Source organism: Trifolium pratense, linkage group LG1 (assembly GCF_020283565.1).
Source record: "Trifolium pratense cultivar HEN17-A07 linkage group LG1, ARS_RC_1.1, whole genome shotgun sequence".
NCBI lineage: Eukaryota > Viridiplantae > Streptophyta > Magnoliopsida > Fabales > Fabaceae > Trifolium > Trifolium pratense.
Window position 1 is genome coordinate 1570019 of NC_060059.1, and position 17071 is coordinate 1587089.

A 17071-nucleotide genomic window follows, 5' to 3' on the forward strand; every position below is an offset into this window, starting at 1 on the left:
AAATTCTTTTTTTTATATACTAGTGGCCAAACGGGCACGTTCCGTGCCCGTTTGTGTGATCCGCTTTTTCTATTGCGCTAACTTTTTATTTTTTATTTTTATTTTTTTCAATCTAGTTTTTCTTCTAATATGCAATTACTTTATCAACCAATTTGTTCTATTTTCGTACTATTATTTCTCTCCATGTTTATACTCCATAGGAGTATCTATGAATTGAAATAAAGAAAAACTAATTAAAAAACAATAAGAAAAAAATACAGATTAATAATGAAATAATGAAATTTAACATGATAACTTAATTAAACTATATTGAACTTTTCGACTCATTAAAATGTTGAAGAAAATTAAATTTGGATGAAGAAATTGAGCAAAAAAGTACCAAAAGAGATAATCAAAACAACCAATCTCAGTAAATAATATCACTCTATTTTGATATTGTAGCACAATCTTTCCAACCTTTTGAATAAAACCAAAAAGGCTAGGAGAGGAAGAGACATGAAACAAAATATGTTATTTTTTAATATCCCCTCCAATAACAAACATATATGTAGTGCCACCATATCCGTATTCTCCTTGCACTAATCTGCACATCTTCCATATCAAATTATAAATGAAAAAAAAAAAATCATCAGAGAAAGAAAAATTAAAACAACACTAATAATATATATCTATTTAATGATTAATTAACTTCCAATATCATTTTCTTATATAACAATTTTTTAACAATGAAATGGTAAGATTCGAATAATAAAAAGGATGTCAAATTTTTTAACTATTGAGTGAAAATACTTCGAATTTGAACACATCAAAAGTGAAGTATAGAATCTAACCTTTATGTATAAAAACACGATATTCTTTAATTATGTCACAATGGCAAAAGCAATTTAGTAACCATCAATAGTCATGGTGAAGAATATAGAGTTAAGTTATAATCTTTTCAACCTAAATAAGACACATACAAATAAAAATTAAATAAAACAATACCGAGTTAACAAATATTTTAAGAGTGATTCACCATATTGAAAAAAAAAGCATTAGGAGAATTAATATCATTTTTTTTCCGGAAGGAGAATTAATATCATGACATGCATATATAATTTATCATACCTTGGTATTATTTATTGGGCTATCAAAATGACGTGAGATTTAATTTAAGAAATCATTAGATGCCAAATAGTTCTTTCAAAATTGAGAATAATGGATATCCTACACCCTATTAAATGGAAAACAGAAGAAGCAATTTAACACTATTATGCTTCAAAGTCAATTCAAATATTTAAAATATAGAAGATGAAAAATTGAGACAACAAACCTTTAAAGGGTTCTCACATTTCCTTTTCTAGACCATCTCTCGGGTGGTAGTGTGAGATTAAGTTTCTTCACCATTGAACCCACAATTGACATAATTGCGCTTGCACTCTCTACCATCAACAACACATAAAAATCCAATTTGTTACCGAGCAAATTATAATCTATTAGTCACATGTTCACAGTTTAAATTAAAAAAACCACTACAATTTTCATGCATGTGATATTTTTCAGACGTTAACTTATTTGTTTTCATCAAAAGTTTTTTATTTCATTTGTACAAACACTACAACATGCATGGTTGAAAAGCAGTTAACACATGTTCATCTTTCTTTTTTCAAAAGAAAAGTTTTTTCAAAAGAAAAGACATGATGAAATAAAAACAATAAAGAATACAAACAATTTCAATCCATACAATGTACATTATAAGTCGTATAATAGAATTTTGTTTACTCTAAACCGTTACATATATCGATATGATGCAATAACATTGCAATTCACCAAATGGAAATTAAATTTCAGCAAGACTCCAAAATTATGTTGATCTATGTAATCCAAATGCCTTGATTCCAGCCCTGTCAAATAATTGATAACAGAACATATGTGCCACGGAATTGAAAACACACAAAAACATTATAAAAAAAATGTAATATGTTTAACCAATTTGTTCTATATATTTTGGGTTCTTAGATTTTCCTTTCTTTTGTTTTTGTGTTTTAATTTAAAAGAGTAGTTATATTTTCTTTTTGAAATGATATAACTGATTTCAACTTCCACCCTTTAAATATATTTTTTTTTTTGAAATTTTTGCAATAAATGAAGGGTAAAATTGGAAAGAAAATAGGCTACACCAAAAGAAATGTTTTCCCTTTATTAATGTTATAGATATATTTGAAAAACTAAAGTTTGTTTTTTTTTTAAACAAAGTTTTTTTTTTTAAAAAAAAAGTTTGTTCTTTTTTTACGATAGAAAAGTTTGTTACGACAGGAAATTATTATTTTTAAAATAGTAACTAACAATGGATTGTTACGAGAGAAACAATAATTTTTTTTATAACAATAAATTTATTTGAAAGAGTGGAAAAATAGGAATTTAGTGGTTAATTGAGATGAGGGCATAATAAGAAGATAATGCGCAAAGATCCACTTTCTTAATTCGGTGTTATCATTCTAACTGGATACGTATAAAAAAACGGAGGGAGTAACAAATACTCCAATTCTCAAGTAAGGTAATTGTGTAATTTTTATTTTTTTCTAGTTTTTTTTTGTTGATAAACGAAATGAAAAAGTCATTAAAAACTCACACACAAAGTGAAATGACCGGGATTCAAATCTTTGTCCTGACGTCCGACACTAGCAATTTCAACACATCTGTCAATTGAGTTAGGATTTGTGAACTATTTTTTTCTAGTTCTATGCTGGGAAAAATCAAAATGAAAATGAAATTGGATTTATGGCCATATGCCATTGCCAGGTGTGATGTGTCACGTTCCAAGATAGACATCTCACGGACATAGATTATGTGCTCTAATCATGTAGTAGTTCAATTTTAATCGGATAGTTCAAATGTTATTTTAAAATTTTATATTAGATAAAAATAAAAATTATAATATATCATGTTATAAGTTCATCGGTTATAAACTAGCTTATCAATTATTTTAGTAATAATAATGAAGAAAAAAGTAGGTAATAATGATAATAATTGACAGTTGTTTGCTCTTTCACTTCAGTCTCTTCTAATTCTATTATACAGTATTTACTCGGAAGAATTTCATCATTAAGGAAAGTGAATTGATTTTCGGGAGCAACCCTTTCATTCTTCATTCATTTTAACTTTTAACTTAAAAAACAGAACAAAACCCTTTCTCATCGCTCACTCACTCTTCTCCTTCCCACTCAAATTAAGATCAAACAATTTTGAATTGTCGACTACATGCAACTTGACTACACTTAATCTAATTTTACATCTCACACACTGTATGAATTCAGTTTTTTTTTTTACGGTGAAATCAGAAAGGATGATTGTATTCCTCATTTCTACATGTAATAATTCAATTGACATATAAATGATTGTTAGTTTGAGGTTGAATGATTCATATTTTCAAAATTCATATCTAAGTTGAATTTTGATCCGTTATTTCGATCAAATGCACATTGAATGATTGATTGTGTGATTGCGTGAAAATAATGTTGTGCCAAGTGTGAGGCGAGTTAAATCTCGTATTGCTTAGAATAGTGGAGGCTATGTATTTTATAAGTGAGAAAATCCATAAACTTAACGTCTTAAGGTTTTGGGGAAAAAGTGTGGTGCCCAACTCACTTATAGAGTTGTTTTGAGTCCAACGTTGGTGATCTTCGGCTGCCCCCTCATGACCCAACAAATAATAACCCCAGTGACACCTTAATTATACGTTTAAGTTTGTTTTTCTTAATTCTTTTCTAAAAAAAAAAGGATAAATTTATAGTTAGACTTTAGTAAAGTATGACATTTGAGCAAGGATGCTCTCAAATTTTGAAAAGAAGCTGAGAAGTAAAGATGGTGTCTATGTATAGTGTGCATGATATTGAGTTTGATGCCGACATTAGACATTGAATTGCTTCAAAAAAAGTTGATAATGGAAAGTTGTATCATTTTTAAGGAGGGTGTACATATGAACAAGGCAATCAATAACTCTAGGGTGTGTGAAGAGGGGAGTGAGAGTGAGTGACACAGGCGATGAAAATTGATTGTCGTATAATAGTACTTTGTTTTTAGAATATTGATTGATGCAAAATTGAATCCTATTATTTTATTCACTCTCTTTACTTCCCTCCTTTCAAAATCTTTTGATCTTACCCCTCTAAATGCTTAGAGGTATTAAGACTTTTATAAATTTTCGATCCTAAAGTGTTTTGACTCGGTTAAACTTTAAAGTAATGCAATTTTAAATTATAATTTAGTACGGGTGTTGCAATTTTTTGTTAAACCGGCGAATTTGTTTTTTATTGTAAAAATCTTAACTTGTTTCATTCAATTTCATTCAATAGGATGATATATAATTAAATTTTTGGTGACTAACGAAAACAATGCCGCTTTTACTAATATTGTATTTCGCCAAATGAGTAATATTGTTGGCTTTGTCTCCCAATAAAACTTATTCAAGTTTGGTAATGAACTTAAAGAAACTTTACACGCGAATAACATAGCGGTAAATTCCGTACGTAAATTTAGTTTACCTCTAATGCCATCAACCACTAGCTTGCAAGATAGTTTATTAGTTTTCTAACAACATTAGAAAATTCTAAATTTCGCAACCAAGAAATAACAATTTTAAGACCCCCTTCCACAAGAAGTAGAGGCGTGGAATCCATTATTTTTCTTTTATTTTTACCATCAGTTTAATCTAGTTCGAGGGCCAATTATAACGTCAAGTTGTTTCATCGCCATCCAAATTATAGTTGTGGGAATCAAACTCTAGTCCTCTAAGTTACGAATGCATGCTTATTTTAAACTGTAAAGATAATCATTAAAAAAAATTATCAAATATTTTTTCTTATTCTTAATCAACGTGTAATAATAATTGTAGCACTAGCGTAGAAGGAACAGTGATCAATATACGTACGACTCTTTCTAATTTCTATCATGAAATGAAATAAAATGGATATAAAGAAAGATGATTTATATTTATTTATTTATTTGTCGATATTTTATTTTTGGACCTTTTCTTTTTCCTTTTCTACTTGTCCCGTCACTCCAATTCAAGCCTCACATTTCTCTCTGATACAAATGACTGCCACAACAGCCACTATCCCCGTCCGGTCCGACCGTATCTCAGCCGGTTCACCATTCCCTAGACCACCACCGGTTCATCAACTCAGAAAACCGATCCTAACCGAACCTTGGCGTACTGCGCCTTTACAAAGACGGTGGAGGCACGCGTCAACGAGGAGAAGCGTAGTAGGTCCAGTTCACGCGAGTTCACGAGCTGATGACTCAGCACCGTTTGAGATGTCGGTAGAAAACGCGCTCAAGTTGTTAGGTGTATCAGAAGGTGCTTCCTTCGATGATATACTACGCGCCAAAAACTCTATTGTTGCTTCTTGTAAAGATGACCAAGAAACCATTTCTCAGGTCTACACTTTCCCTCAATTTCAATCTTGTTTATAACTAATCTAGTTAGTCTAATTAATTTCGTTACTATTATATATGATGATATATGATTAATTACCTCATTAGTTGGTTTTGATTTCGGTTTTGGTGTTTATTAGTAGTAGATTAGATGGTTAATCTATATTATCTACATTCACTCTAGTGAGTGTGTTTTTTTAACGGCCAATGTTAATTGTTAATTTGTTAGATTAATATTTTTTTCGTCTTCGCGAGGAGGTTTTGAACCTGAGATCTCCAACTCCTTTTAACCCTTAGCTCAAACCAGTTGAGCTACGCACTTACCCCGCTATAGCTAGTGTTTGATCAAGTGAAAAAACATTAAAGTAACTTTGTTTGCATTTATCTTTTACTTAAAAAAGAGATAAGGCGTGAAAAGAGTTTATAAGAAACTACACTCCTAACCTCACTTTATAAACTGGTTCTATAATGATAAATTATGTGTTTTGCTAAAAGATGGAAAATTAAATGGCGATTTTTTAGAATTTTGAAGATGTTAAAACATTGTTTTCATTGTTTTGAAAATGCATTGTTATGACTTATGAAAGAGTTTACAAGGAGTGACACTCCTAACCTCACCTTACAAATATTGTTTTCATTATTTACTACATCAGTTGTTAGTAATTTAAAATGCACGCAATTTCAGAAAATGGAAACTGAAAATGTTAATAGAAAGTAAACAAAACAGACCCTTATTTGTAAACCAAATACATTATCTAAAACTAATGCCTTTTAATTTCTAAAACAGAACCTTGGCTTGGACCCTAATTTTCCCCCCCTCCACTGCGTGTATGTATTTTGTGGTCAATGATCAGACAAAAAGTCCATTTAATTTGGTTTTTGGCTTTGGATGGTCAAGCCAGAGATTTCAAGCTCTCTTTTTTTTCATTGTCTTTTAAGCCCACCGACCGGAATGAAATCAAACCGTATTCATGAGAAGAATATTTGGTCATTTGAAGACTCTTATGGACAAAAGTAAGACATACTCTGTATATTTGAGATTGTAATAATATGCAACTGCATATATTATAAAAAAAAACTGATACATGCTTGATTTTTTTGCCTATAGTCTTGAAATTCTTGCGCATACCCCTGATGTTCTTAGCGCATCCCATTTTCAGACTCTTGTTAAGTATTTTTTTATTTTTTATAAATTATGTATTTTTAGTGTTTTAAATATTAAGTCTATTCCCCTATTGATGGAATTTGTGCATGTTTTTAGGTAGAGGCTGCATATGATATGTTACTTATGCAGAGGCTAACCCAGCGGCGAGCAGGAAAAGTAGTGAACAGCAATGTTCGTTATGCTGATGTAAAGCGTGTTCAGTCCCAGGTTAATGGTTCAATGCCTCAATGGATGCAATCCACCATGAAGAATTCACCAGTTTCAATTGAGTCACCTTCCACCAGTGATTTGGGTTTACAAGCTGGAGTGTATGGTGCACTGATGGGTTTAACCTATATTAGTGGTTCTTCTATGCCCCCTGCAGGTTATGCCGGGGCCGATGTTCCGGGACTTATATTGGCTGGTAGCTTTGGAGCTTCCCTGTACTTTATGACAAAAAAGAATGTTAAGTTAGGTAAGGAGCTTTCTCGTGCATATTGATAATTTGAAGTTGTCCACTCACTTAATACGCGTTTGTCACAATTCAATGAAATTTCCGTTTCATGTATGGTAATATTCATATTGAATTGTATCTTTGAATCAAATTGATGAGTTTTGCCTTTGTTGATAGAAAAATACTAGCAACACGGTCTTTCCAACACACTTTCTCCTATTGGTTAAAGTTCAGGAGTCTCACCAAATTTATCTGGAATCAACATGAATATGTGAAGTCCATTTGAATCTCAACCAATAGGAGAGAGAGGGATTAAAAAGAGTGTGTTGCTAGCACTCTTCTAGTTGACATTGTATATTTGAAGACAGATATGCATGTGAAAGCAATGAGTGGTATGAGTGAGCCTCAATTTGTTGTTGTTGCCTCCTATTAAAGTGTGTAAATTATTGTGAGGTATCGCAATTCTATGTGCATAATGAGACACTGCATCATATAGAATACCATGTTTTTAGCCATTCATATTAGCATTTTATTATTGTGAGGTAACGCAATTCTATGTGCATAACACCAAACTTTGTCAGAACAATAAGGCCAGCCTATTAAATAGATTTCATTTCTCATGTTTCCCAGACTTCCGATATTCTGATACTGCTACTTTGTATATGACTGCTTGATTCTCTGAGATGAGGGTTTTATTTACTTATAATGAAGATTGTGTCGATGTAAAATGGCTTTGTTGTCAGAAAACTTGACCATCTTAACAAATGGTACTTCTACTTGTGGGTAGTTGAGATATTTTTCAAAACTTGTAAGAACATTTACCTCTTAATTAAACTCTGCTTAGTGTATGTTTTTGGGTAGAATTGATTTTGCCTCCAAAATTAATTCTAGTTTGAAATTAGAATTTGGAGTTTTTGCCTCTAGAATCGGTTTATAGCTTTGAATTTATTGTTCAACCCACTTTTATATGAATGTATCCAAACATGAATAACTTTACATTCAACTCACTTTTTGTCGCCGCAGAGCCAGACGCACACTTAATCCTTTTGAATTAGCATAACATTTTTCTTTCAGTTCACATTTTCCTCCTTTGAAATTTTGCTTTTCTTTTTCTGCAGGAAAGGCAACTGTTATTACTATAGGAGGGCTCATAGCTGGCGCTGTTGTAGGTTCAGTTGTAGAGAACTGGTTGCAGGTAGATATTGTCCCATTTCTAGGCATACACTCTCCTGCTGCTGTTGTTAGTGAAGTTATAATTTTCTCTCAATTCTTGGTTTCTCTGTACTTAAGGTAGACGGAAAAACATGGTGCTCTTTATATTAAAATGTTAAATTTGTAATTATTCATTTGCATGATCATGTCCAAGGTTGACAGGGAAGGCTACTGTCATATATAACCATATAGCTGCCTCTGTGGCAGTGTTTTCGGTATAGAATTGGTTGCAGTAGTAAATATCCCATTTTTGGGCAATATGCTTCCCTGTTGATGTTGTTAGTGAAATCATAATTATCGCTCCATGCTAGTTTTCACTGTACTTAAGGTAGACAGCAAAACATGTCAATCTTGTATCAAAAGCAAACATGGCAATCTTGTATCAAAAGCTGAAACTTGTAATTTTCCATTTACATGCAGCATGGTCTCACCACGAGCATTTTTAGGATGTAAAATTCATCGCATATTGTACAAAATATTGAATAAAATGCAGTTGTTTATCTGGGGAAATTAGAAAGAAGTATGCAATTTATATTGGATAGATGCAAATTTAAGTTCCAGGCCAATGAGCACGTTGCAATCCCAATAATCCAATCAATGACAATTGGCACAGGGGGTGGCCATGGACCAAAAAAAAACGAAGAAACAATTTACTAAAAAAAAAGAAGCAAAAATTCACAAAATATTCAGCTTGAGGAAAATCATCATCATTTTTTTCATCATCTTCTTTTGTTACTCATTGGTGCCTCTCCTCTTTCTTTCGTCGCCGCCATTCTTTGATCATTTCAGCGGTGGTCCCGTCATCCTCCAATCACTCATGATAAAAGAACCAGATACCCCACCCACACTACTTAAGATATTGAGACAACATCAACTATTGGCGACAACAATGAGCACAATGAAATAGCAAAGTGAAGAATGTATACTAAGTAATAGTTGAGGGTGTAAATAAGGAAAATGTAGGGAAAATAGGTTAAGTGGAGAAGTTAGAAAGCAAAGTCATATTTTTTAAGAAATAGAAAGAGGTAGGAAGAGAATCGTTTTGTATAAGAAGAAAAAAAAGAGGTAGAGAGAAAAAAGAAGGTTTGAAGAGAAAAGTGAAGAAAAGCCAAAAGAGATTAGAAGATGATTAATTTAATATATTTTTATCAACCCTTCTTTTATATATACTATATATATATAGGGGTTTTCTAACTTAGACCCTAGTTAGGTCTAAGTTAGCAAGGTGCACCTTTTCAATTGGACCAAAATACCCATTCTTTTAATTTTTGAAAGAATAGAGCAACAGGGGCATTTCTGTAATTTTACATAAAAAAAAAAATAACAACACGCGCCCCACCTTCTTAAACAATTAATAGACGTGGATCCAGTGTCGCGCGCGTACGGAAGGACCATGGTTACAGACCGTTGATTTCCATCAGACAGCCAAGATGTGATCTCATTAAGACTGTCTGATCAATCAGACAGCCCAGATCATCCTGATCTATCAGATCATCCTGTCTGCGCCACACTAGATTATAAGCTGGAGAGAGAAAATTTTGCTTTTGAAAAAGGCAGCCACGTGTCAGCATATGAATGGGTCTGCGTGATTTTTTTCATTTTATACTTTAAACTCGATTATTTCGTCGTAAATTAATTTTTTATTTTTTATACCAAAATTCATAATTTTTTTTTCTCTACAAATAGAGACTTGGTTCGTTTGATTTGGACACCGAAAAAAAAACGCAATTTTTCACTACTTTAAACTCGATTATTTCGTCGTAAATTAATTTTTTATTTTTTATTTTTTATACCAAAATTCATAATTTTTTTTCCCTACAAATAGAGACTTGGTTCGTTTGATTTGGACACCGAAATCCTTCTGAAACCATTTATATGGTAGAATGGTTTCAGAGAGTTGTAATCTGAAACCATTTTGCTGGTAGAATGGTTTCAGTAAGTTGATTATTAGTTATTTGCTTCTGAAACCATTTAGCTTGTAGAATGGTTGCACATAGTTGTATTCTGAAACCATTTTACTGGTAGAATGGTTTCAGTGAGTAATTTATTAATTGTGTTTGCTTCTGAAACCATTTATCTAGTAGAATGATTTCAGAGAGTTGTAATCTGAAACCATTTTGCTGGTAGAATGGTTTCAGTAAGTTGATTATTAGTTATTTGCTTCTGAAACCATTTAGCTTGTAGAATGATTGCACATAGTTGTATTCTGAAACCATTTATCTGGTAAAATGGTTTCAGAGAGTTGTAATCTGAAACCATTTTGCTGGTAGAATGGTTTCAGTAAGTTGATTATTAGCTATTTGCTTCTGAAACCATTTAGCTTGTAGAATGGTTGCACATAGTTGTATTCTGAAACCATTTTACTGGTAGAATGGTTTCAGTGAGTAATTTATTAATTGTGTTTGCTTCTGAAACCATTTATCTGGTACAATGGTTTCAGAGAGTTGTAATCTGAAACCATTTTGCTGATAGAATGGTTTCAGTAAGTTGATTATTAGTTATTTGCTTCTGAAACCATTTAGCTTGTAGAATGGTTTCAGAGATTTGTACTCTGAAACCATTTTCCTGGTAGAATGGTTTCAGTGAGTTGATGTAAGGTAGTGAAAAATTGGGTTTTTTTTTCTGTGTCCAAATCAAACGAACCAAGTCTCTATTTGTAGAGAAAAAAAAATTATGAATTTTGGTATAAAAAATAAAAAATAAAAAATTAATTTACGACGAAATAATCGAGTTTAAAGTAGTGAAAAATTGCGTTTTTTTTTCGGTGTCCAAATCAAACGAACCAAGTCTCTATTTGTAGAGAAAAAAAAATTATGAATTTTGGTATAAAAATTAAAAAATAAAAAATTAATTTACGACGAAATAATCGAGTTTAAAGTATTAAATGGAAAAAAATTAACGCAGCCAATCATATGCTGACACGTGGCCTTACCTTTTCAAAAAGTTTCTCTCTCCTCCCATCCTTCCACCCACGCGCGCCTGTCGGCGCGTGTGGTGCACGCGCGTGAATTTTGTCCTATAATCGCGTGACACGTGTCCTGGGGGGGGAAAAAGAAGTGGGGGGCGCGTGTAAAATTGCAGAAAATTACAGAAATGCCCCTGTTGCTCTATTCTTTCAAAAATTAAAAAAATGGATATTTTTGTCCAACTCAAAAGGTGCACCTTGCTAACTTAGACCCAACTGGGTCTAAGTTAGCAGCCCCCTATATATATATATATATATATATATATGGGGGCTGCTAATTTAGACCCAGTTGGGTCTAAATTAGCAAGGTGCACCTTTTGAGTTGGACAAAAATACCCTTTCTTTTTATAAAAAAAAAAAAAAACATATTGGCGCTGATCCAGTGTCGCGCGCCTACCGCAGGACCACCGTTACAGACCGTTGATTTCCATCAGACGGCCAAGAGATGATCTCATCATGGCTGTCGGATCAATCAGACAGTCTAGATCATCCAGCTCCATGATAAGCCAGCGCGTGCACCACACTAGATCTGCGCCTGGAGAGAGAAAATTTTATTTTAAAAAAAGCAGGACACGTGTCAACTGCTGGGTGGTTGGCGTGTTTTTTTTTCATTTAATACTTTAAACTCAATTATTTCGTTGTAAATTAATTTTTTATTTTTTTATTTTTATACCAAAATTCATAATTTTTTTTTGTCTACAAATAGAGACTTGGTTCGTTTGATTTGGACACAAAAAAAAAACTCAATTTTTCACTACCTTTAAAATGGTTTCAGAGTACAAATCTCTGAAACCATTCTACAAGCTAAATGGTTTCAGAAGCAAATAACTAATAATCAACTTACTGAAACCATTCTATCAGCAAAATGGTTTCAGATTACAACTCTCTGAAACCATTGTACCAGATAAATGGTTTCAGAAGCAAACACAATTAATAAATTACTCACTGAAACCATTCTACCAGTAAAATGGTTTCAGAATACAACTATGTGCAACCATTCTACAAGCTAAATGGTTTCAGAAGCAAATAGCTAATAATCAACTTACTGAAACCATTCTACCAGCAAAATGGTTTCAGATTACAACTCTCTGAAACCATTCTACCAGATAAATGGTTTCAGAATACAACTATGTGCAATCATTCTACAAGCTAAATGGTTTCAGAAGCAAATAACTAATAATCAACTTACTGAAACCATTCTACCAGCAAAATGGTTTCAGATTACAACTCTCTGAAACCATTCTACTAGATAAATGGTTTCAGAAGCAAACACAATTAATAAATTACTCACTGAAATCATTCTACCAGTAAAATGGTTTCAGAATACAACTATGTGCAACCATTCTACAAGCTAAATGGTTTCAGAAGCAAATAACTAATAATCAACTTACTGAAACCATTCTACCAGCAAAATGGTTTCAGATTACAACTCTCTGAAACCATTCTACCATATAAATGGTTTCAGAAGGATTTCGGTGTCCAAATCAAACGAACCAAGTCTCTATTTGTAGGGAAAAAAAAATTATGAATTTTGGTATAAAAAATAAAAAATTAATTTACGACGAAATAATCGAGTTTAAAGTATAAAATGAAAAAAATCACGCAGACCCATTCATATGCTGACACGTGGCTGCCTTTTTCAAAAGCAAAATTTTCTCTCTCCAGCTTATAATCTAGTGTGGCGCAGACAGGATGATCTGATAGATCAGGATGATCTGGGCTGTCTGATTGATCAGACAGTCTTAATGAGATCACATCTTGGCTGTCTGATGGAAATCAACGGTCTGTAACCATGGTCCTTCCGTACGCGCGCGACACTGGATCCACGTCTATTAATTGTTTAAGAAGGTGGGGCGCGTGTTGTTATTTTTTTTTTATGTAAAATTACAGAAATGCCCCTGTTGCTCTATTCTTTCAAAAAATTAAAAGAATGGGTATTTTGGTCCAATTGAAAAGGTGCACCTTGCTAACTTAGACCTAACTAGGGTCTAAGTTAGAAAACCCCATATATATATATATGGGGTTTTCTAACTTAGACCCTAGTTAGGTCTAAGTTAGCAAGGTGCACCTTTTGAGTTGGACAAAAATACCCATTTTTTTTTTTTTGAAACAATAGAGCAACTGGGGCATGTATGTAATTTGCATCATAAAATAGCGCGCCCCCCAAAATAGCGCGCCCCCCATGCAACAACAACAACTATTACATTTTTTAAATTTCTTCCAAATTTCGACCTCATTTTACGTGCGAATCGAACGCCGATTTCAAAAACTAATACCGGAAACCTTTGTAAAATTGAAAAACGATCAAAATCCATATAAGGAACGTCGAGTTTCGTTGAGTATTGAGGGAGATCGAACCGGGTCAAAAACCGGGTCGCGCGACCCGTTTCTGCATAAAACGGGTGGGGGGGACGATGAACAGTGCGCGTCGCCCACGCCCACTCTCACCGGAGGCGCGTGGGGGCGCGTGCGGCCTCAGGGAAGCTCTATTGTTTTTTTATTTTTTCATAATAAAATAGTAGATAATATTCTGGAAATTTTGGTATATTGTATGAAATTTTTGGAGACCTGAAACTATTTTTAGTTAATTAAATGATTAAAAAGGTAATTAAAAATATTATAATTCCATAAAAAATTTCCAAAATTTTATGTAAAGTACTATGAATTATTTAGAACCCTCTTGTGTACCTCACTCTCCCTAGTTCAAGTCATGAAATTATTTTCACAAATTCCGTTGATTATTTAAAACCATTTAACAAATAATAATAATAATTTTATAGATTTGTACTCTGAAACCAATTGTTTTTTTATTTGTTTCTAATAAAATATTAGATAATATTCTGGAACTTTTGGTATATTTTATGAAATTTTTGGAGACCTGAAACTATTTTTCGTTAATTAAATGAGATAAAACGGTAATTAAAAACTATTGTTTGCTTCTGAAACCATTTAGCTGGTACTATGGTTTCAGAGAGTTGTACTTTGAAACCATTTTACTGGTAGAATGGTTTCATTGAGTTGATTCTTAGTTATTTGCTTATGAAACCATTTAGCCGGTAGAATGGTTTCAGAGAGTTATATTCTGAAACCATTTTGCTGGTATAATGGTTTCAGTGAGTTGATTGAGTGGTGCGTGTTAAATTACAACACACAAGTAACGTACTTAGTACGATACACATAATTTAAAATGCAATAGAACATATAAATAACGAGATTAAGGAAGTAAAAAATTATGTTTATATATTACTATGAAACCATTTAGCTGGAAGAATGGTTTCAGAGAGTTATACTGTGAAACCATTCTAGCAGTAAAATGGTTTCAGAAGCAAACAATTAAGAATCAACTCCCCTGAAACCATTCTATCAGTGAAATGGTTTCAAAGTACAACGCTCTGAAACCATTGTACCAGCTAAATGGTTTCAGAATGGTTTCAGAAGCAAACAATTAAGAAATTACTCACTGAAACCATTCTACCAGTAAAATGGTTTCAGAGAGTTATACTGTGAAACCATTCTACCAGCTAAATGGTTTCACAGTATTATATAAAGATAATTAAAGGTAGTGAAAAATTGAGTTTTTTTTTTGTGTCCAAATCAAACGAACCAAGTCTCTATTTGTAGACAAAAAAAAATTATGAATTTTGGTATAAAAATAAAAAATTAATTTACAACGAAATAATTGAGTTTAAAGTATTAAATGAAAAAAAAACACGCCAACCACCCAGCAGTTGACACGTGTCCTGCTTTTTTTAAAATAAAATTTTCTCTCTCCAGGCGCAGATCTAGTGTGGTGCACGCGCTGGCTTATCATGGAGCTGGATGATCTAGACTGTCTGATTGATCCGACAGCCATGATGAGATCATCTCTTGGCCGTCTGATGGAAATCAACGGTCTGTAACGGTGGTCCTGCGGTAGGCGCGCGACACTGGATCAGCGCCAATATGTTTTTTTTTTTTTTTTTTTATAAAAAGAAAGGGTATTTTTGTCCAACTCAAAAGGTGCACCTTGCTAATTTAGACCCAACTGGGTCTAAGTTAGCAGCCCCCTATATATATATATATATATATATATATATATATATATATAGGGGGCTGCTAACTTAGACCCAGTTGGGTCTAAGTTAGCAAGGTGCACCTTTTGAGTTGGACAAAAATACCCATTTTTTTAATTTTTGAAAGAATAGAGCAACAGGGGCATTTCTGTAATTTTCTGCAATTTTACACGCGCCCCCCACTTCTTTTTCCCCCCCAGGACACGTGTCACGCGATTATAGGACAAAATTCACGCGCGTGCACCACACGCGCCGACAGGCGCGCGTGGGTGGAAGGATGGGAGGAGAGAGAAACTTTTTGAAAAGGTAAGGCCACGTGTCAGCATATGATTGGCTGCGTTAATTTTTTTCCATTTAATACTTTAAACTCGATTATTTCGTCGTAAATTAATTTTTTATTTTTTAATTTTTATACCAAAATTCATAATTTTTTTTTCTCTACAAATAGAGACTTGGTTCGTTTGATTTGGACACCGAAAAAAAAACGCAATTTTTCACTACTTTAAACTCGATTATTTCGTCGTAAATTAAAAAATTATTAATAATATTAATCGTTACAACTCAGTTAAATGAAAATATATATGGATGGAGTTTATAACTTTAACGAAATACACATCTAGCTAAGTGGTATAAATACTTAATTCAGATGTTATCGAGTCCACAACATGTTAGCAACAACAAAACATGTAGACCGCTGCGACGCGTGAATAAGACTTGATGAGTTTTGCGTTATGTGATATTTATAAATATGTAATGTTGATAAAAAATGTAATTAAAATACTCACCATCTTTAACCTTCAGTCGTGTCATTTCGACGAGCTTTCAGATCCGCAATATCCAGCGGTTTCAAGTCATTTAAACATTAAAAATAACAATTAATTATGCAAAAACATCACAAAAACCATTTATATTACATTTATGATTTAAATTTTGATTCAAATGGTCTAAAACAAAAAACCTAAAATTAAAATTATAAAAAACTTGGAAACGGTTCAGTAAGGAAATGATTCATCAACAAATTTGAACAAACTTGAAAATGGTTCCGTATTTAAACTCACGTGAAAGAAGAATTCAAGGTGTGTGAATAGTGAGACGACAGATATGAAAATTAGGGTGACGGGATGCTAATTTGTGACTAAGAGAAATTGAGATTTGGAGATAGTGGGAAGTGAAAGGGTGATTTGGTGGCTTTGGATTTGTTTTACTTTTTTTTGGATTTTATGAGCAGGTTGGAGAAATGATGATGGTGATGGGTAAGGACTAAAGAGTGATGTTAGAGATTTATGGGTACAAAAGATGAACATGAAAATCTTAGGTTTAGAGAAGATGAAGATTAAAGATTTTGATTTATAAAACAAACTTGTTTAATTAGTTATTTTTATGTTTAAACAAAAAAAATCAAAAAGAGATGTCATCAAATTCACTTGATCAATGAGGGTACACGATAGATACACATTAAAATAAGTTAATTTTAATGGTTGCACCTTAGAATTTGTCCTATCTTTAAAGGATAATACTTTTCATATTTAAATAATAATCTTAGTTGACCTCAAACCATTTGAGTTATCCACCATAACAAAATTTTGTTGATCATATATAATAAATCTCACATTTAAGTTCAATACAATAAATATAATGTTAAAAAACAAAACTCAAGGCCTTAGTCCACCAAATTAGTGATTTAAGTAGAAAATTTATTATTGATAGATTGTAGAAATTTATTACAATCCATCCGGTATCTATGTGGCTTACTAATAATCACCGTCATAAACTAGCAATGACTGAATAAACTAAATTGTTCTTCGTGGCTTGTTTAATCACCTCATCCA

The 17071-nt window shown here is 32.6% G+C and overlaps 1 protein-coding gene and 1 long non-coding RNA gene across 2 annotated transcripts; one reads left to right on the forward strand and one right to left on the reverse strand.

Moving 5' to 3' along the window:
- Positions 1–406: 406 nt before the first annotated feature.
- Positions 407–2014, reverse strand: LOC123902328. The gene is made up of 2 exons (XR_006807561.1): positions 1810–2014; positions 407–591 (listed from the first exon to the last, which is right to left on the reverse strand). It is a non-coding gene; the product is annotated as an uncharacterized LOC123902328 (long non-coding RNA).
- A 2958-nt stretch (positions 2015–4972) lies between these two features.
- Positions 4973–8735, forward strand: LOC123884713 (protein CHAPERONE-LIKE PROTEIN OF POR1, chloroplastic). The gene is made up of 3 exons (XM_045933879.1): positions 4973–5418; positions 6677–7034; positions 8132–8735. The coding sequence occupies exons 1-3, from the start codon at positions 5074–5076 to the stop codon at positions 8305–8307; spliced, it is 879 nt and encodes a 292-aa protein (XP_045789835.1). The 5' UTR covers positions 4973–5073; the 3' UTR covers positions 8308–8735.
- The last annotated feature ends 8336 nt before the right edge of the window (positions 8736–17071 follow it).